The 21,408-nt window shown below is 43.6% G+C and overlaps 2 protein-coding genes across 3 annotated transcripts; one reads left to right on the top strand and one right to left on the bottom strand.

Moving 5' to 3' along the window:
* Positions 1-1,979: 1,979 nt before the first annotated feature.
* LOC148339455 (homeodomain-interacting protein kinase 1-like) lies at positions 1,980-5,779 on the bottom strand. The gene is made up of 10 exons (XM_088291783.1): positions 5,300-5,779; positions 5,042-5,146; positions 3,745-3,926; positions 3,443-3,566; positions 3,232-3,339; positions 3,087-3,155; positions 2,818-3,011; positions 2,492-2,722; positions 2,306-2,415; positions 1,980-2,210 (listed from the first exon to the last, which is right to left on the bottom strand). Exons 1-10 carry the CDS (start codon positions 5,636-5,638, stop codon positions 2,101-2,103), a joined length of 1,572 nt encoding a protein of 523 aa, XP_088147909.1. The 5' UTR covers positions 5,639-5,779; the 3' UTR covers positions 1,980-2,100.
* A 6,990-nt stretch (positions 5,780-12,769) lies between these two features.
* On the top strand, positions 12,770-20,396 carry igfbp5a (insulin-like growth factor binding protein 5a). Of its 2 annotated transcripts, none has more exons than XM_088290296.1 (4): positions 12,770-13,518; positions 17,050-17,222; positions 18,017-18,136; positions 18,219-20,396. In XM_088290296.1, the coding sequence occupies exons 1-4, from the start codon at positions 13,185-13,187 to the stop codon at positions 18,354-18,356; spliced, it is 765 nt and encodes a 254-aa protein (XP_088146422.1). In that variant the 5' UTR covers positions 12,770-13,184; the 3' UTR covers positions 18,357-20,396. The 2 variants fall into 2 exon arrangements, with proteins under 2 accessions (XP_088146422.1, XP_088146421.1); XM_088290295.1 differs by having other exon boundaries at positions 12,770-13,524.
* Positions 20,397-21,408: the final 1,012 nt, after the last annotated feature.

Raw genomic sequence — 21,408 nt, 5'->3', positions numbered from 1 at the left:
GTACGCACGAAATTCAAGTTCACACTGTCAGTATTACATAACAGCCCTTACATCATTTTCAGGTCGAATTTAATTCTCACAAGCGTTAGAAATAGCCAAACTATCGTGGCGCCTTCAGTTCCGACTTTAATTTTTTCCATGACCTCACTCGGAATGTAAAACAGACTCACATCATATTGAAAGGAGTGGAAAGGGCATTCATCTGTTCCAACCATCCCCACAAAATATACCCAAAAAATATTGTGTTTTAATGTGAAAATATTAGTCCATAATAATATGCTTTCGAAAAAGATTGTAAAAAAATGAAATATTAAACATAATCAAACCTTTTTCTTATATATCATTTTAAATGCTGTTCCTTCTGATATACCCTCGTTGGCCACGTGGGGGCAGTACAAGACAAACAGCTATACTGACGTGAATCCTACTGCAACATGATTAGCTGCTTTGACAGCTGAGCGTGTCCTGCCAAGACCTCAACTGTGATTCAAAACACCTCAGCTCCTCTCTCCCGGCTCACCAGTCCGGCTCTGAGGTAAAAGAATATATCAATACTGTTATATTATAAATGTTACTGCATCCTTTATTTTCAATCCATTGCAAAAAAGGGTTAGAATGCTAGTTAGCATCAGCATTAAGCTAGCGGTTTCATAGGCTCAAATATGTTTCTTTTCGATACACAACGTGGAAATACGTTTACAACGAAGCCTTTTTTCGGGAGGGTGAATAATTTATTTTGGCTGCTTATAGTAATGTGTATATAGTTTACGGGGAAGGTTGGGGACCACCTGCCGATCTTTAAGGCTTCGTCCATTGGACGTGGTTGTATGTTAGCTTTTCCACAGGTGTATTCGCCACTACTTTTCCAAAATGGACTCCAAATGCATAGAAATGCAAATATTTGAATTATATCTATTCCTTTCTTTCAGGGCGTCACATTGTTAGATTTATATTAAGATGAGTAGTTTCAAACATTTAAGAAAGACGCTTTCACTTTTCTCTGAAACACAGATTAAGGAATAATCATCAATTTATTAATGTCAGACAGACTTAAAGAATTTCATAAAGATCAGTGGTTCCGAATTTACTGTAGAAAATTCGTATGAGGATGTATAAATGGGAAATGAACAGCGTTTCAGGTATAATGAGCACTTCTAAATTGTTTTTGTTCAGTGTAGCTGTTCAAGTCTGTTAGATGAAAATTGTACCAACTCAAGATTTTTAAATAAAATAAAAAAAATTGTGTACTGATCTGCAATTGTCTGGCCATCAGTCCAAAGAGAATTCCACTGCTTGGCCCAAATCAGCTCGGATGGGCATCAGCTCACCTGAGATCTGAATGACAGACTATTGAAAATAGATATACAGAAATACTAAATTAATTGTAACGAAACACATTCTCTCTTTTCCTGAAGCCAAATTTGTCTTGCGTTTGAGTACCCAACACCTTGCCCCCCCTTTGTTAATTTCATTAAACAGTTATAATAGGATTGGATATATTTTAATGAGTAAACAATTCACGCACAAGCATGATCCAAATTGACCGCCATGTGTTCCAAGTCCGAACATATCCCGCTCCCAAGATTGAGTTGTTGTGGCGAGGACATGGCTGACTTGGCATTGTTGCCGTTCTTTTAAAAAAAAAAAAAAAAAATTTGCCTTCCCAAACACAAGGCTCAGGGTGTCTTGTTCAAAAGCTTTATTTAAAAATACACTAGGTTACTCTAAGTTATCTATTCTCACAGCGACGCTTTTTTAAGGGTTCCAAACAATTCAGCATTTGTAGCTCGATACAAAAATAGAAATATTTTAAATTCCTGTACAAGACCAAGTGAGCACTGTAGAATCGATTTAGACAAAAAATAAATAAATAAATATATCGACAGTGGAAAAACATGAAGCTCAATCTAAGCACAAACTTTCTTGAATCTGCTAAAAACATTTGAGGAGAAGAGTTTGATAAAATGGATAGGGGGGTGCAGAAGTTAATCCATCATATATACAATTGTTATGGCTGAACTTCACAAAAAAATTGATGAGGGGGGGGTTAAATAAATACAATACCTCAATTAAAAAAAATAAAATAAAAAAATAATACAATCACAATTCACGGATCTTCCCCTCGGGTTCTTTTGCACCGTGCGCCAGGGTCGTGGCCTTGTTGGTCTTCAACTGGATTGTGGCATCACCACATTCCAAGTGGAGGAGTCCTGAGAGTGACAAAACGTTGGATTATCATCTGATGAATTACCCCGCACGTCATCATGCAGTGTGTCACACCGACTGAAACAAGAAACACGCTTACGTTTGTTCGCCTGGTGTTTCATCTCACCCCCGCCCTTCCGCGAGCTGTCAATTGAGGACGTGTAGATGACGTCTGCATTTCTGCTGCGCCTTTTACTCGCAGCCGATGCACTGTGCGCACCCACATCTTCATATTTATATCTTAATTATGACAAATGAGACTTTTCGCCAACGTGTGACCTCCTACCCGCTGCCGATCTCATCCTCATCCTCGTCACGCTTCCTTTTCCGGACACCGTTGTTGTTTTTCGGCGAGGAATTGACGCCGCTGATCGTGATGGCCGACTGGTCCAACATCCTGGGCCCGGGAGCGTGATCGCCACATGTGAAGGTTGACGTGCTCCAAATGGACCTCGCGGAGGTTTCCTTGTTCTGACATGTTCGACCCACTTCCATGCAGTCGCGCCAGAGTTTGACGCTGGAAGAGAAGCAAGTGGGGGGGGGGGGGGGGGGAGGAGTCGGACAATGTCCAGCATGAACGCCAGTAGAGGAACGGCGATTGGAGACACTTACTAAGCACTGGTTGGGAATTTGCCCTCAAAGTGGCTCATGGTCACAAACTGGTGCTCCAGAATTTGGCACGGCCTCGACCTTTTAATCGGGTCCATTTGGAGCATTGTCGCGACTACGTTCACAAAGCTCTCCAGGTCACACTGCATAGCATGCCAGTCCTCATCACTACAAGTGATGGGTCGTACAAAATGAACCTGAGGTCAAGACGTAAGGAGACCGGTTATTCTCACAATGAAGCCAGACCAAATACACAAGTCGGGTGAACGAACCTCCAGTAAATCCGACAGCTTGTTCAACGGTTGAGTTCCATCATAAGTCGCGATCATTTCGGCTCTGTTCTGAAGCGAGGAAACGCTGGCGTCAAAGTCAGGCGTTGTAATGCACCAAATGTGAGCGCAAGAACAACATACATACCTTCAACCTCCATTTTTTGGCTTTCTTGCGGAAGAAGCACGACGTGAATATGCCGGCGTCGAGGAGGCTGGCGGGCAGCTTTCCCAGTGTGGTGCTGATCTGTGACAGCTGTGGACGTGACATTGATTTTTTTTTTTTTTTTTTTTTTAACCTAGCCCTCATAAGAAGAATTGGTGATTTGCGTCTCTTTATGACAGCGGCTCACGCTTACCATGCTGTACTCATCAGAGCCATCAAACAGAGCTCGGCCAAGCAGAAGCTCCACGGCGACGCAACCCAGAGACCACACATCGATGGCCTCCGTGCACTCGTGTCCGAGCAGAACTTCCGGGCACCTTGGAGGGGAGACATCATACTTTAGACCAAACAATCCTATTCACCCGAGGGCAGCGTACAGAAAAATGAAAGGACGCCAGAACTGCTTTGACATTCTTCGACTTTTCAAAATGTATACCAATCTGAAATTAGCCAAACTTTAAATAGACTCTCACTGACGGATCCAAGTCGACTCACCGGTACCACATGCTCTGCACGGTCATTCCCCGTGACAGTTCTGAGGCGTGCAGAGCCAAGCCAAAGTCGATAACCTTCACCTTCAGCGGCAATTGCAGGTGGTCCACGACCATGATGTTGTCTGGCTTCAGATCGCAGTGGACGATGCCCACGCTCTTCAGGAACTGCAGCGCAGTTGTTAGCTAAAACAAAACGTAGCATGTTAGCTCATACGTACTCAATTCAATATGAGATTCGTATCAGATGCATGTTTCAAAAGGTGTTGTTCATCGACAACATAGAGGATGGGCATGTAGGCCATGACGGATCCGACGTCAAGGAGCACACCGCGGTCAGCTCACCAGTCAGTGGCACAACTGACACAACTCGACAAGACAACCATTCACACTTCTAATCACACGTACGGGCAATATAGTCTTCAGTGACTGGGAGGAAGCCACGGTACTGTACCTGGAGAGGACACACACGAGGAGAACATACAATAAGATTCAAGCCCAGAACCTTTTTGCTGTGAAGCAACAACGCCACGTCATCTCTGCTGAGCCAGATAGCGAGCATTATGTTGCTTTCGTCGTTGGGTTAAGGTAGAACGTATCAAATTTGGTGAGGATCCAAAAATCTCAAGGTGGACAGCTTTGTGCTCTGTTGAGTATCTTTGTAATTTGCAACAGGGGATTTCTCTGTGACCTGGCTCAAGATTGTTCTATTTGTTGTTGGTTGCTAAGCGACCAAACAGGAAGTAGCCTGGTGCCTTTTCCCGCATGTCTGAATGTGAGGAATGCTGCTTGGCAATATTTATTTTGTTACAACCAAAAGTTCTGGCCTTACTTTCACCAAGGTGAAGACGATGAGAGACAGCACGACAAAAGGAATGAGTTGGGATTATTAAAAACTTGGCAGGATCTTCGGGAGTTCAGGCTCATCATTTTCTGGAGACTGCATCAATAATACTTCTGGGATTTCTTTTCGACGGCAATAACATCCAAATATGGCTGAAATCACTCCGTCACCAGTTCTCCTATTGGATGCGCCATCTGACGTCTCAATGGCGCGATATCTGGATTGAATATTTTTCAATCCGGGCAAAAAAGACGACAAAACCCCACGCCGACGTACACAATCATTTCAACGACGCCGCACTTTTTTGTACGTTGTGAAAGGCCCCATTGCCTCCTCAAAAGATCATATCAAACGCCACCTTCATTTTCTTAAAACCGACAGCTATCGGATTCCGCATCACAACACTTCCATCATATAAATCTGTTTTATTTGAATATGTTTTCTGAAACCGTCAAACCTGCTGCAGAACAGGCCGGATCTCCATCAGCGACAGCGGGAGGCGCCACTCGAGCAGCTGATGCAGACTCATATCCAGCTTCTCAAACTCCAGGCAAAACTGCCCCTGGAAGGTGAACGAGTCATTCCAGCAGACAATATTGAACCGGTCCGAGCCATGTTCTTTCAGCTCGATCAGAACGCGCTCCTGTAACGCACAGTAGGACAGTCACATGCGGCGCGTCTTTGCCAAGCGCAGCTAAACTAGTGACGTATGCACCTCATCCTTGGCGTCCTCCATTTTGCTACTGTCCTTGATCACCTTCAAAGCCACCGTCTCGCCCGATGACATCTTCCTACACTGGACCACCTCGCCAAACGACCCGGCCCCTAAAAGTTCCTCCATCATGTAGCTGCAGGTGGGAGAGGAGATCTGGCACTCCACAGTCACCGGAAAGTTGGACCGCTCCATCCTCTGCTGCCTCACACGGAGAGGTCGTCCCAACGTGCCCAATCCATGTCTGTGCAGGCATGCAAGCGCCGGTGCACCGTCTAATCTAGAGAAACGGAGCCCAGCGGTGACGGCAGAACTAAGCGAATACTTTCGGGTCACTTTCATACTTTCAGGTCAGTGAAAGTTAAAATGAAACGGTGACCGTCGTTATTTGCTTATTGACTAAAAAAAAAAAAAAAAAAACACTTACCTTTCAGTCACTTAGACATTTAATAAGATGCTTTAGAAGTACAACCTGCATATATTAAAAACATTTAACAAAACAAAACAAGAAATTACAAAAAATAACAACAAAAAGTCATCTAAGGCGAAAACCAGCAGTAAAGAAGCGTCTTTGTGACATCACAGTTCTGTGACCTGCGCCTTTGTGACAAGCACAAAGAATAAAGATGTGTCCGTTAGCCAGCTGACTGTTGTATCCATGGCGACAACATCGCAAACAGTAAGAATAATCAGACATATCGACATACCGGCAAGCTTGCTTTTGGACTCCTCCCCACAAATCTTTGTCGGACTTGTGTAATCGATAACACGTTATGAGCATAACATGGCCTTGATTTTTCTTTTGAGCTGACTAAGGTGCTCTGGCTTGAAAATTACACTCTAGAGTTGCCACGACCGGCTTGCTTTCTTCTGTTCAATCAAAATAAAAATATTTGTATAGCACATAGAAGTTTGACTTATTCACCACCAGCCGAGTAAAAAAAAATAAAAAATTGATCTTTGCGTCTTTAGCCGTCAATGGTAGTAAATGAGTTACTCCTGTTCCTCGACGGCCGCTGTCTGAGTCTTTTGGTAACCTTAACTCACCTGAGAAAAAAAATACATTTAATTTTAAATGAAAGTGAACAAAAGCATTACAACTAAATATATGTCTTTGACCCACCACAGTGTTGAGAAAATAAAACATTAACAAGGTTTTTTTTTTTCAAGTTCGGCGGGCCGGATTAAAACGTTTAACGGGCCACATGTGGCCCCCGGGCCATAGTTTTGCACACGTTGCGAACACTTTGCGGTGAAACGCCAGTGAATTCCGAACGCTCAAACGGATTTGGTGTGAACGTAGCGTAAGACGAGCAAACAGTCAATGCCATGAAAAAAAACGGAAATGAGCAGTCGTCTCTTTTAGGGCTCCTTCACATTCTTGAAAACGCAGAAACATGACGTGCGCAACGTGGAAACATGTGACCTTCCCACATGTCGGAAAAAGCTGACCCGTGCACTTGAACATGCTGCTGGCTTGTAAATACCCGAACAAAGGGAAAGTTCCCATTCTGCTCTTATCAAATGGAAAAATCAACCTGTTTGTTTTGCTTTGCACACAAGCTTCTCCGTATGTTTTTTTTTTTTTTTTGTCTGAACTTGAATCGCGTTAAAGTGAGACCAAAAAAGTGCTTCCAAACATCAGCGACAAGGAGGCCATGTCGCAAAATTGATTTCACGGTATTTATCCAAAGTGCTGCAAAAAAAACTCCTTATCTGCCAATTGGAGCTCCTGAGGCTTTCCTTGCGATAGCAGTCGGAGCTAATTAGGAAGTGGAAACGCTACACTTAGCTTTTCCTCACATCCACATGTTGGCCAGGAAGTGGCAGACATCCACAAGTCTCTTAAACGCTCCAGCTGTTCTCCCAACGGCCTCCTGCCTGTTCGATGCCCGCGTGAACTCTCTCCAGGTCAACGATATTCTCCGGTGACAATATGAATGCACAATCGTGTCGAAAGATGAGCCCTATTGCCTTATGCTGTATATGAGTTAGCAGTTTTCATTTACAGTTTTTTGGGAAATCAGTTAATTTGAAAATGCCATCCAGAATGCTACGTGCTCCACACTTTATGTTAACACGAAATATTATTTTGAGTTAACAAAAGTACAGTTAAAAAAAAATGGTGTGTTGAATTTACAAAGTTTTATAAATCAATCCATCCATTAGGGTTACGGACGTGCTGGAGCCTATCCCAGGTGTCTTCGGGTAGTAGGCGGGGTACACCTTGAACGGGTTGCCAGCCAATCGCAGGGCACATAAAGACAAACAACCACTCGCGCTCACAAACACGCCAAGGAACAATTTTGAGTGTTCAATCAACCTACATTGCGTGTTTTTGAAGTGTGGTTGGAAACCAGAGTACCCGGAGAAAACCCACTCAGGCACGGGGAGAACTTGCAAACACGTTCGCATTTTTGTCTCAAAGTTCGACGCTGGGTTTGGTTCCGGCCTTCCTGTGTGGAGTTTCTATGTTTTCCCTGCGCCTGCATGGGTTTTCTCCGGGTACTCCGGTTTCCTCCCATTAGCCAGGTAAATCCCTTTCGGCAACATTTTATCATGTGATGATTAAGTGGTTAATAAGATTCTTTTATTTCGTCAAGTAGTTTTTTTTTTTAAGTAGACTAAAAAAACGTGTCTGCATCTGGATGATTTTATTTTGTGCAGCCACTTGATGATATAAAATTGAGTAAATTCGATGCACCATTTTTTTCAGTGCATGTTGCCGCCTGATGACTGATTTAAAAAAAAAAAAAAAAGACAGTTGGCCACGACGGCCGACGTCGTATTGGTGTGTCGTGGCCAAGTACGGAAAAAGCATTTTGGCCACCTCCGCTATGGCTACTCTTAGCCAAAAGGTCCGTCCTTCCTTCCGCCTGACAGCAACCTAAAGCGTCTCTCTGTGTGCATGGAGAAGCAAGAAAGCGAATCCTCATGACAGACATCCATCATCAGTGAGTCAGGACACCCTGAAATCAACGACAGTTTTGGGTGTTAAGACGTGTTGGTGACAGCTCGGACAAAGTTTTAATTTGCTTTGTTTTTCTTTTGGGGTGAGCTAGATGAAGTCGAAAAGATGGGAGGAGTCTGCGCCGCGTTAAAAACTAAGCGCAGCTTTGTTTGTTTGACGTTCTGCTCCTGTTTCTTGAGCTGTGGCGACTTGCTGCTCCAGGCAGCAAGTCGCTCCATGTCCAATTGCAACCTGACCCCCGCTTTGTTGCTCTTTTCAGACTTGTCGAGCACCATCCGTCCCTTTTTCTTGTCTTCTTTTCAACGTCTGGCGCAGCCTGTGACTCACCCCTGGCTGGCAATACGCTTTTGTTTCAATATCATGTGTCTCGGGAAGACGCGCAGTTCTGGCATTGGTTCCCAGAGAACAAAGTCTGAGAACAAGTGGTTCACTCCAGCTGACTTGGATCTGAAATGTGACCAAATGTGGGGAGGTGAAAGCCGGTGGCTCAGTGCCGAGAAAGAAAACAAGCCACCGCTCATCATGCATCTAATGACACTTCCCATGCATGTGAAATCTCAGCATCGCTGCTTCCAGGAATCTGGAACGGACGAGCTCAGCACATCTGATAAGGATCTGCAACGCTCACGGAAAACACTCCGGCCCAACCAACTCGTGTCCCCGAGTCGGTTTCTTCGGCCACTTGTTTTGTGTTGATACGCGAGAGCCCCAAGGACATAGAGGACAAAAAAATAAATAATAATCTGTTGGATGAACCCGAACGAGCATCTTCGCAAAACCGAAGACAATCAATATTTGGACAAGGCAACGGCGAACAATTTTCACGCAGCGTACTTTTCATGGAATCTGCCATGCCACTGCGCAAATAATCTCGGGTGACGGAGTGCATGCAGATATGTCAAGACAGAAAGTGCGGCTTTCCATTTCAGGCGCATTTCTCCTGTTGAGAGTTGCCAAGTACGACACAGGTGCCAGGAGATTAAATGAGCGCTTGCGCTTTTACGAGCATCACACTTGACACTTTTACTATATGATTGGAGGTTGCAGCGGTTCAGTCTGCCAGCACGCCTTCGTTAGCAAATTTCAACAAACCATTCTGATCGCTCCACTGTGACTATGACTAAAACAAAAAAAAAGTGTGGCTGTCATCTAATGCCATTTTGTTGGTGTTTATTAGGGAGAAGATCACGTCCGGAATACAGCAACCAAAGAGGTTGCAGGTGGAATGCGAATGTGGGAAAGCAAAGTCATCACTCAGCGCATTTTGCAAAGAAGCAACTGTTCAGGCAAGTAGAATGTTGGAATGATTCCTCGGAGAGCGTTTGTGGGCCAAACGCTATCCCACCGATAATTAGAACCAGTGAATTCGGAGAATGTATTTTATGAGGGACGACAAGGATATTCAAATCTTCGGTAAGATAGCACTAGGAACCGAAAGGACTCGAGATCTTCGAGAGACAGCCACCATGCACTCAGTGTATGGTGGTGGCTGCCACTGTCGCCTTTTTTCCTTTCAGAAAAGTGCATAATCAATGGTTTTTCTCATGGAGTAACATTTCTGATCCAATTTTGGGCGTTTTGTGTGCTGTCTTTGGCGCCATTTTTTTTCGACTTGCTAGTTAAACTTTATTCTCCTCTGTAATGCAGTTTCAGCTCAGTGAAGCCCTCATTTTCTGTTAACCTAAAAAAAATGTAAATCTATATATTAAAAAAAAAAATCTATTTTTTTTATTTAAAAAAAAATATATATATATATTTTGTTTTTTTTAATTTAAAAAAAAAAATTATTATTTGACTTATACTCCAGAACGACTTATAGTCTGAAAAATACAATACTTTAATACAAATCATTGACACTTTACGGGTACATTTCTATTATTAATTCTTGTCTAATTTCACATTTTGTATACCTATCATAGTCATCTCTTCCACAAAAATTTTCAGCCGAAGATCTTTGAATTTTTCTGGGATGGTCTGAGTGAATGGCCTAATGTTCCGTATTCTTCAGTATATATCTCCATTATCTGAGCCGCTTCTCCAAGGTTCTGAATCCAAATCTCGCGTCATGAATCTCCTTATCGCCTGAAAACTTTCTTAACATGGATCTCATCTCAAGTAGTCTTCCACAAATATTTTGCTGACTTGTTGACTATTTCGATTTTGCAGAATTCTTTGAATAATTCTTAAATTTCCTTGTATAGCAATGTACGACATTCAACATTTGGAACCAACAAATGACCTGCATTTATACACAGATGTGCAGAAAATCTTTGCGCCAATTTGTCATCTCATGAAGTGTCTACTTGTCGTATTGGGAACGTGTCCTATTACCCATCTGGACTTCCCAAGTTACCAATCCAGCTATGTCGCTCGCAGATTGCAACTGGCTACAGATAGTTCAGTTTGTTGCAAATGTAGCCATCAAAATCAAAACCACTGTGACCCCCCCCCCACCCTCCCAGCAAACACAGCAACTGCTGTTGTTGGAAACATGAAGCTTGTCTCCTCCGAAGAATTCATTTTCATAGAAAGTCGTCTGTGCAAAAATTTGGGCTTAAACCAGTATTAGTCATGCGAAGCAGGTGCAACGCTCATTCGTTTCCCGGAGAATTTCGTGCCAACATGCTCGGTGGGAAGCAAACGCACCAGCACCATCTGCACTTCACGCTAAACTTGGATTTCATTTCCCGTTGATTCGGCGCTCATTAAGCATGCGGCAAAGGCTGCTGCATCATCGGCGTAATCTGGGCCATGTGGCGCATACACATGAACGGGAGAGTGCCGATGGATGCGGAAGGCCACATGGGGCAATACATCCATTTAACAGGTCGAGATCCGAGTGTGCGGATCCCGTTGACGGGAATAGAAAGAAAGAAATCGCACATGTCAAATGGCAACCTTGATCTCAGAGCTCACGCTGAGCCTGATAGCATCCAGGTTTCGTCCTCCGACTCCCTTTTTGAGGCTGACTCTAGGAGCTCTTCCGCCAGCACTCAGCTGCAGCGTCCTTTGGCACGTCGTAAAGTAGGTCACGATGTGAAAGCCGAGCCTCAGATAGAAACAGCAAAACAATAGGAGGGAAAACGTAATGAGGGCAGTATGAACAAATTGCTTCTAACTTTCCGTTTGATAAAAAAAAAAAAAAAAGATTTTAAGAATGAGAAATCATTTTTCTTCCTGATAACTCCCAGACTGAAATGCTGAAAGGAAAGGTCAATGTGACAAATGAGTGATTCATTTTTTGAGACTTCGACTCGTCCGCCAAAGACTCGAGACTCGACTTTTTGGGATTTGTGAATATTACGCACCTCTGTGGTGTGTCTTGGCTGTGCATGTCGCTACAACCGACGGGTGGCGATCAGAGTGAGCGAGCAGCTTGGCGTGGCTACGAGAAACATTTAAGACACACCACCTTTGCCTTTGGGGTGTGTCTGCTTTTGCTCAGGCCGATAACGCCGTGCCAATGGAGGGGGGAAATGGTACACGAGTCGTAAAATTGGGTTGGGCTCCATGCAATTTTATTTACATTTACCAAATCACAATGACTATTGTAGAACTTTTTTTGAGGGCTTGTTTGCTGTGATCACACAAACTTCATTTGGTGTTTCGTAAAGCGTGGAGCTCAGAAACATTTCCTTTAGTTGATTGGTGAAAATGTTCTGTCATCCAGTGCTGTCATTTGGCTCTTGTGTCACATCAAATTTTTTTGGGGGGGGGCAAATTAAATGAGTTGCGCCACGTTATGTTGCTCAGATGCAATACGTTTAGAGAGATGACAGTCGTCACCACGCGCACACAAGCCAGGATTTACTGTTCCAAACCGTAACTGTGGTGACATGAACTGAGCTGAACATCTTAAAAAAAAAAAAAAAAAATCTTTGGGTATAAAGATATGAAGCCCCAAATGAGGAAAAGCGGTACAAGTTGTGGCAAAGACGAGAACCGAGAAATATGACAAACCAGTTGAACAACAGAGACATGCATCTTTGTCTTTGTCACGAATATACCAACTCAACAATCAGCATAAAAGAACAGCGGGCATCTAGGAAAGAATTTCACTCGGCACTTTCATTACCTGTCATCAAAATTAATGTCCGTTACCAATGCTAAAAAGAATACGTGGAGAAGGATTGCTGGCAATGTGAAACTTGACCTATGCTCTGGATTAAAAGCTTTTAAAGGTCAGTTTCTGTTAAGCACACGAGAGAAGAGACAAGATTTCACAATATTGCTCTAATATATATATATATATATATATACAATAAAAATGACTGTGACTTTTTATTATATTCTTGTTCGCATGCTGGGTGGGGGTAGTGGTCCGACTGGGTAGGCCTCAGTCACATCACCGTCTTCCTATCTGAAGGCATGCCAGTACCCGCCCTGCAGAATCAGCATCACAGCCTGCACGCTTGACAAGTGCGCCTCCCCCTCCGTGCGGTGTTTGACATCCCCATCGTTACAGGCTTCGCCTCTGGCTTTTTTTTTTTTTTTTTTTTTTTTTAAGGCCAGCTCAACGCCAGCCGCAGATTACACATTCTGCTCACACGCAGGCACGGAGGCAGAAAGGAGCGCAGCGGGAGGAAACAGACGCGGCCTTTCTCGCGTGGAGACGACAGCTTTTGCTTTTGCTTTTGCGCGCAATCCGCGCCCGGCAGAAGCAGAGGAAGACGAAGAGGAGAAGCGACACCAACGCTACGTCTGGATCTATACGTGCACATCAGTTTTTTTTTGTCACCGCAAAGTTGAAGAAGAAGAAGCAGCCAGGAGTTCGACTCTCTTGGTTATCCATCGCGTCACAGTTTGTCTGCGGTGACACCTTTGCGCACCTGTGGATGCGGCAAACGCCCGCTTGATGCTCGGACTTCAGTCTTTGGCACACACAGGATTCTCCAGTTGATAGTCGTCGCGCGCACCATGCTGCTGAGCGTAGCTCTCCTGGTGCTCCCCTTGCTGTGCGTGTCAAGCGGCGGTGCGTCGTACGTGCCGTGCGAGCCGTGTGACCAAAAGGCCCGCTCCATGTGCCCGCCGGTGCCGGCGTCCTGCCAGGTGGTGAAGGAGCCCGGTTGCGGCTGCTGCCTGACGTGCGCGCTCGAGGACGGTCAGTCTTGCGGCGTGTACACGGGGCCGTGCACTCGCGGGCTGCGATGCCTTCCCAAGAACGGCGAGGAGAAGCCTCTGCACGCACTCCTGCACGGTCGGGGGGTGTGCCGAAACGAGAAGTTGTACAAACTGCTGCAGCCTTCCAAAGGTAAAGGTATGTGCATGCGCGTCGTCCGCTGCAAAAATTCAGAGCGTCGTCATCTCGGCATCAAAAGTCAAATTGAGGGGGAATTAGCAACGAGCTACATTGAGGTGTTCCTCCTTTTGTGAGTTACAGTTTCCTTTCCCAACCTTTGAGGACAAATCTTATGGCACACCACCAAGCAAACGGGTCACAAAAACTACCAAGACTGTAATAATGATGTTCTCTTCTCAATTTGCTCATAAATTGATTTGTTCTATGAAATATGGGTAATTGAAGACAAATGTGATATCCTGGCATGAAGCCAAATTTAACATTTACGTTACATTTATGATGACTATATGCGTTTATTGTACCTTCTTCCATCATAACGAAGGATCATTTAACTGTTCTGGATAAACAAAGACATAATTGTTAGTAATAAGAAAATCATTTCCGCGACATCTTGATGATTACTGACCAATCGAGTGTGCCCGGGCAGCTTAGTTGCGAATCACTGGCGCTCTGGGTTCAATGAGTTTAGATTGACTCAGTGTTGAACTTCCTCCCACGGTCTGTCTAATATACGCTGCGCTAATTCAACGGTCACATCGCACGTCCAAAAATGCGGCCAGTTTATTCATCGGCGTCGAGGAAACCGAATCTGACTGCTCTTGTCTCTATATCCACTTTTAAAGACAGCCTCGAACATCTGTCGTTACCAGTGTATGAAATTCAAAAGCCCTTCAGATATCCCAATGCCCCCCCCCCCTCGCCACCGCACCCAACGCGCTCTGTCCCAGTGAACTCAACAATGGCTGCCAATCAACCTGTCATCTTAACCCTGAAAGGCAATGTGGCTGCCAGCCATAAATCAGTCGCTTGTGCGTGAGTGTGTGCGTGTGTGTGTGTGTGTGTGTGAGTGGCCAATTGCCTTGGGGGTGGGTGTGAGGATCGGGTGCTAGCTGACCCACATGAAACAAGGGAGAAAATTACAGGTGGGACCTTGTGAGGCTCCTGGTTGGTTAAGAGACGTGACATGGAGTCATTGTGTCTGCCGGGGAGCAGCACTTTGCACGTCCAGCTTTGTGTGGCCGTCGAGTCATATTTTTTTTCTTGCCTTTCTTTTCCACTTGCTGTGATACACCTTTTATCACGCACCATCTTTCGTTCTCAAGTTTCTCCATTCTCTCCTGTGTTAATGTCTCGTCTCCCTTTTTTTCCCCCCCGCAGGCCTAAATGAGCTTGCTTTACTGTGCTTATTTGGTGGCGTCGCATTTGCCCCGAGGCCTCGAAATACGAGGAAAGGTTTTATTCAACAAGATTCAATCCCAGGTGTTTAATGTAACATGGATGGTATTACACTTTGTACACTTACAGGCATTCAATCCAACTTGCAAGCAGAACACATTCCCGCCTTCTTTTGTTCATGTCTGCCTGCTGTGTTTAAGTGGGGCTGCTCGCAACTTGCTCGGTAAATGGCCTGTCAAACGCTGCGCGCTTTGATTGCTTGTTCAAACAAGATGATGTCATGTTTTAGATGATATGTCAGTCGATTGATGGATCTATACTTCACGCGCTGCATGCATGCACGCCGCTGTTATCCGAATGCCGAATGGTTAAACACGGACTCACTTGGAGTGTCAAATAATTTGTTCCCTTTACAATCGGTGACCAGATTTCGCCGGTTGCAATATTGCAGACTTAATGCAGAGATAAAATAAACAACTCGACTTGAGATTTGTGCTTTCGGTTGCGCGTGAATGTATTTTGAGTGGTGAAACCGCATAAAGTGATCATAAAAAAATAGTTTATATTTGGTTCCACAAAGCGCCACAAACGATCCACCACTAGAATGTACAGTAAACTTACACCGGAACGACTTTCGTAAGTTGAACGGGAGGTTCAATGGGCTCCCAGCAAAAGACAAAGTTCACATTTTTTTTAAGCTTCATGTCAAGCGGGGGGTCCTTTTAGTTGGAAATTCACATTAATACAGTAAATTATTTCACTATTGTTGAGAGAGAGAGAGAATTTTTTTTTTTTTTTTTTCTTTTTCTTGAATGCTCATTGCTTGGTGCTCGGGTACCAAGCGCTCCAATATGAAACAACACTGGCCGAATGATCTTCATTTATTCCGAGCGCACTCCAGGAAGGTTTGCTTTCATGCAAATCAGCTGCGGTCTGCAAAAATCTTAAATGGCCGCTCAAACGCAATCCGAAGATCATCCCGCAGCAGAAGCTGACTGCGGAAATATTTGACTCTGTTGCACGCATGCACTGAGCACATTTCATGTGCTTGTGTGCAACCAACCGTGACAATTTAAACAAGAATATCAACGTGCAAAAGTTTGCAAAATGATTCGTCAGCACAGGCCAGATTGGGTGAGGATTAGCAAGCAAAGACTTGATGGACATTTAATGCGGATCGTGCCTCAGTTTTTTTTTTTTTTTTTTTTCTCTCCAGAGGGGGAGAGAGAACAACTGTGTCAGCAGGAAACCGTTTCCAAGAAGTAATTATGTAGAGGGATGACATCACTGTGATCTACAGCAACGTCATTGGAAGGGCGGGAGCTTTGGTGGGGATGGGGGCTGGGGGCTGGGGGGAGGGGGATGACGGTGACCTTGTTTCACCACCCGATTAGCTTAGTAGCTTAGCGAGCAGCCATATAGGGCCACGTCGCAATGAAATGGAGGAAATGTTACTACGCATGACACGGCAATGGAAATGGGCCAGCGATGGCTTCATGGAACAAGACATGTTTACATCTTTCGACTTGAAAATTCACGGAAAAGTGTTCAACTGTCAGTTTTGATGACTTCTAGAACAGCACAGTTGATTTAACAATGACCAAAATGGATATAGAAGAAATTGTGTTAAGTGTTACTTAGCAACCAGGAAGCCATTTGGAAAAATTGGGCAACTTGCATAGACGCGCTGTGTGGCGTTCCACAAGGCTCTGTGCTTGGTACCAAATTATTTCTTCATGAAATTCTTATTATTTGCTGAGGACACAAACATATTCAGAATCTATCTAAAATCACTTTCTAGATGACAAGTCACTCCACATGCCGAACTGTGAATTGGTCTTACCTCAACCAAACGCTACAGACGTATAGGGCAACACATATTTTTACGACATCCACTCTTCATACTGCAAAAAAAGCAATTGGAATAGTACACAAGGGAGATTATCTGGAACACGCCAATCCGCTATTTCTAGTCTAGAATATTTCAAAGTGGCAGGGAATGTTGTAGGACAGCATAGAGAGGTATGAATTTCATTATACTGCAACATTTTAGGATCCAAAAATGCCAAACCACAAAATAAAAATGTTACACAACCAAGTGAGACTGTGGAACAGACTTTGTGTAGCTGAAACATTGAGTTACAAAATATGAGGACAAAGTATTGTTACAATATAAATATATTAATGAACCGTTACCCAACTGTCATATTTGATTGTCTTTCACACATTGGATGTTTGTTGTGGCTCAGAAGCGGTGACTGAAAACAAACAGACAATGTCATGATGATGTCTCGCTCCCCGTCGCAGAGTCCATGATGCCCCAAACCAAGGTGCCCATTTACGGACGGGACCACATTAGCAGTCGGAAGGCCCAGGCGATGAAGCAGGCGAAGGACCGCAAAAAGCAGCTGGCCAGGGTGGGACCCAACAGCAACTTGGACTTCCCTCTGCAAGGCTTGGAGAAATTGGAGCCCGAGTTTGTACGTGATCTGCACTCAATCGCCACTTTGCAACAGATTTTATTTGTGTTCACATCAGTTTTGACAAAGTAGCCTCCCGCCATGCACCACGTTCAAGTTCTCAGCGAGGGGCCAGCTTGAGTCTCAGTCCCGTTACACCTTGGTTGGAGTCAGACAATCTATGGCACGGGTGTCCAAACTAGGTCCCGGGGGCCATTTGCGGCCCGCCATCCATTTTGCAATGGCCCGGGGTTTATACTAAAGATGATATTTAAGATGGCCGACAAGGTGAGTTTAAAAATAAAAAAGGGTGGATGAAGATGGGCAGATTGAGAAAGGAGAGTGTCAAAAAAAAAGGTGTTGCGACTATTATGAAATTTGTTAAAAAATAAATGTTACTGCAGTTTGCTCTTGTCTGGCCATTGGCTACCGCCAAACCTTTAGGAAAAATCCCCGACAATTTACCTCATCACCGTTAACAGAAAACAATTTATAACAGTTTTTCAAATAATAAAAAATAAATAAAAACAATATATAATTGCATGTTTGATTGATTGTTTTATAAATTAAAGTTGAATTTTAAAGTGGCCCTCACATCCTTGCATTACTATGATTGCAGCACACAAACAAAAAAGTTCCACGGATAAAGCTGCATCATTTTCTCACTGGACTTGTTTAGAATTGAATTAAATATATTTTATATAAAATTATTATTAAATATTACATTTTATAGAGTTTGGGAGCAGAATCTTAAGCTGTTAAATGTCAACTACTGCAAAGTACAAATACAAGCGACCTTGTCGTCTCCTCTGTAGGGGCCCTGCAGGAGACGTCTGGATCACCTCATTCAGAGCATGAAGGACACGTCACGGGTCTTGGCTCTGTCTTTGTACATCCCCAACTGTGACAAAAAAGGTTTCTTCAAGCGCAAACAGGTACGCTGGAATCCTCCTCCACCCACTTTTTGTGTGTTCACTCCTCATGATATAGCCTAAGCACTCACCTCTCCACCTGCAGTGCAAGCCATCGCGCGGACGCAGGAGGGGCATCTGCTGGTGCGTGGATCGCTTCGGTGCCAAGATCCCGGGCATAAACTACGCCGGTGGGGACCTGCAGTGCAAAGACTTGGACAGCAGCAGCAACAGGAATGAGTGAGCTCCGGTCCAGTCGTCACGTGCGATGAGTGCCAACGAGCAGTCTCATTTGTCACCATGTGGCCATGATGGAATTCTTTGTTTAACTCATTCACTACCAGCCAAGTAAAAAAAAAAAAGACGTCTTTAGCCGTCAATGGCAGTCAATGAGTTAAAATGGAAACTGAAACGCTTGCTCATTTAGGATATATATTGCAACTGTGATTTGAAACACACACACACACATGCGCCATTGGACCTTCTTGATGCAAATGAGTACTCATCATCTTGGTCAGAAATGACTTTACTTATTCCAGTATAAAATAGTTCAATTAAAAAGTGAAACTCGTCGGGGGCATGCATCTCTTCATTCCATGCACGCAAAGCTTTGAAATAAAATTAGAAAAAAAAATGTGATTCAAATCGTTTATTTTGAATTAATTAATTAAAGTCATGTTTATTTCATTTAGATTATTTTATTATTTATTAGAGGCTACAGCTCACAAAAAAAAAAGCACCATCTCCAAATGTTTGGATATTATGTCATAACAAACCCAAAATGTTTTTTTCATCTAAAAATTTTGGCTTTCTGAGAAGCATGCTCATTCTTATGGAGTTTCTTTTGCATTATTGACGACATTAATGTCGTGCGGCACGGATGCAATCACTTGCCGTGACTGCTGCCAAGGTTACTTTGATCACAGGTTTCAAATCATCTACTCGACATTATCCCTGAGGTTCTTCTTAAACCGCATAAATTCTCTTAAGGAGATTTAGGCCGGATTAGTTTTGGTTAATTGTTGTTATTGAACCCACTTTTAGAAGTTTTTCTTGTTGGGCGGATGTGCCAACCGCTCGCGTCCCATCAAATTAGCATCATAAAAATATTTTTTAAAAATGCATTGAACCAGATTTGAAGACCACGTAAAGTCCTTAGAGATCTTTTAAGTAATTAGATATTTTTTTTAAATAATATTCTAATTGTATGGGATACTTAACGTAGGGCTTCTATTGGTAAGAGCCGTAATTGATGCAATTAAAATCTCCCAATGAGTTTCACTTTCATTGAACGACTGGATTGCATTGCAATTTCAGCTCCCGTGAGAGGATTTGTGGCATATTTTTAGTGATTTGGGGGTAGTAGTGAGCAACAACTCCTTGATGTGCTCGCCATTAGCAAGCGTAAGAGGGATGCATTTTATTTTGTCTTTAATTCGGGGTTTTGAATTTAAAAAATTTTTTTATTGTGTGCGTGACATTTGCTTATATGCTCGCAGGAGGGGAGATGACTGCCCTTAGGTTTGCCAAGCAACTCAGAATTGCAATTTCATCTGCCATGACGTGTAATTGTGGAGAGATGCTATTGCTGGGCAAAACACCAAATAAATAAGACATTCAAGACAATTACTCTAATTAGTAGGTCATAGTACATCCGAGTAATGCATTCTCTCACATAAATGCACAATTGAGGGTGACAGGCGGTCTCCAAATGTTACAGCTACCAACTTACATCATCCGCAAGTCGAGATTTTCTTGCAGATTCCTATAATCATACTTTCGTGCAAGCCGATCTCCTGCATGCACTTAGCGAGTCTGTTTCCGCTTCTGCAATGTAGGTCGCGTGCCTCACCTGCCATGATTTTTCAAGGGAATTCAATTGGGCGTAAATCAAGTCGGCTGTGTTCACTCCCACAACGGCGCAGCTGGCAATTTCTAACTACGGAAAGAAAACGTCACCCCCGCGGAAAGCTAATCTGCTCTTTGCGCTTGACTTGCGCTGAGCGTGAAAGCAGTTGAGTACTTGCGTTGCTATCATTCAGGAACAAAACAAGTGGAAGACACATTTGAGCGCCGGTGTCGGATGCGAGACCAAGGCTTTGGTCAGATCTGGCGCAGCACATTTTATATGCCGATTATTCATTGGTCTCACGGGGATGTCTGTCTAAAGGAATCCATAACGAAAATGTCGACCATGACCAAAATGAGTTTGACAGCTCTACATTAGTCTATATGCAACATTCAGCAAAAGGTTAAAGGGGAAGTCGACCTAAAAGTTTCTTTACAATACACCCAGAGTCTAAACGGGTCATTCTGGTTGATATTGTGTTTGTGGTATATAAATTAACTCATTCACTACTAGCCAAGTAAAAAAAAAAAATGGATCTTTGACGTCTTTAGTCGTCAATGGGGGTAAATGAGTGAAGTCATAAAATCCATCTCAGAGGGCGGCCATTTTGTCACTTGCTGTCAACTGAAAAACTTGTAAAGAAAATGTTTGTGTTGACTTCCCCTTTAAGTCTCTTTTTAACATTTCACTTAATGTATGTCCACTTTGTGTTCATGTTCCTGGTAACATCTGTGTGTGTATTTGCCCATGCCCTTCCAGAAAAGCTCCCGTACAGCTTTTGGGATTTGCACGCAAAAGATATGTAAAGGCCCGGTGTGGTTTGTATTTGTCTGTAAGCATCCGAGTGTAAGCAAATCCACCCAGGTGATAGCATGTGCGCAGTCACTGAGTTGGTATGGAAATCCAAGTGCCTTTGGCCACATGCCTCTTTGAATTGCAATTTGCATGCGGTCGTGTGGTGCTTCTGGTAGTTGAGTCCAACTTAGATGTAGGATGAAGGATGGCAAACATTTTGATTGGATTTTTTTTTTTTTTTCACAGTCACCTTCCTTCTGTTCAATTTACGGCAGACTGACAATGCGTCCTGCTTTGCAAAAGTCAACCAAATGGCTTAATGAGCCTGTTCCGCTTGTCCATCGATTCAGGCACACGCGGCAAATAAAAAGAATATGACTCTGATGTGAACACTCGTAAAAATATTTATCACTTGTGTCGTTGATGTACTCTGTTTTTGTAAGACAAATCACTATTTAAATAAAGATCCTGTACTCTGGAGAAGCATCTTTTATTTAAAGTGGCTTGGACCTTTTATTTAGAAAATGTCATTCTGAAAGTTTTTTTTTTTTGTTTTTTTTGTGGACGACTGGTTAGCTCGATGGCCTCTGGTGCAGAAGTCGTGGGTTTGATAGCGGCTCCGGTCTTCCTGTGTGGAGTTTGCATGTTCTCC

This window comes from Idiotropiscis lumnitzeri, chromosome 3 (genome assembly GCF_059441095.1).
Source record: "Idiotropiscis lumnitzeri isolate Australia: NSW breed Sydney's pygmy pipehorse chromosome 3, RoL_Ilum_1.0, whole genome shotgun sequence".
In the NCBI taxonomy this organism is placed as follows: domain Eukaryota; kingdom Metazoa; phylum Chordata; class Actinopteri; order Syngnathiformes; family Syngnathidae; genus Idiotropiscis; species Idiotropiscis lumnitzeri.
This window is presented reverse-complemented; position numbering and strand designations above follow the sequence as displayed.

Excerpts from the sequence above, each read along its gene's own strand:
- LOC148339455 (XM_088291783.1), bottom strand. The coding sequence starts at position 5,638 with ATGAAAGTGACCCGAAAGTATTCGCTTAGTTCTGCCGTCACCGCTGGG. Across the intron at positions 3,340-3,442 it reads GCTCTGATGAGTACAGCATG|CTGTCACAGATCAGCACCAC; the intron begins GTAAGCGTGAGC and ends TCACGTCCACAG. Across the intron at positions 2,211-2,305 it reads GAAACACCAGGCGAACAAAC|GACTCCTCCACTTGGAATGT; the intron begins GTAAGCGTGTTT and ends TGTCACTCTCAG.
- igfbp5a (XM_088290295.1), top strand. The coding sequence starts at position 13,185 with ATGCTGCTGAGCGTAGCTCTCCTGGTGCTCCCCTTGCTGTGCGTGTCA. Across the intron at positions 13,525-17,049 it reads GCAGCCTTCCAAAGGTAAAG|AGTCCATGATGCCCCAAACC; the intron begins GTATGTGCATGC and ends TCCCCGTCGCAG. Across the intron at positions 18,137-18,218 it reads GTTTCTTCAAGCGCAAACAG|TGCAAGCCATCGCGCGGACG; the intron begins GTACGCTGGAAT and ends CTCCACCTGCAG.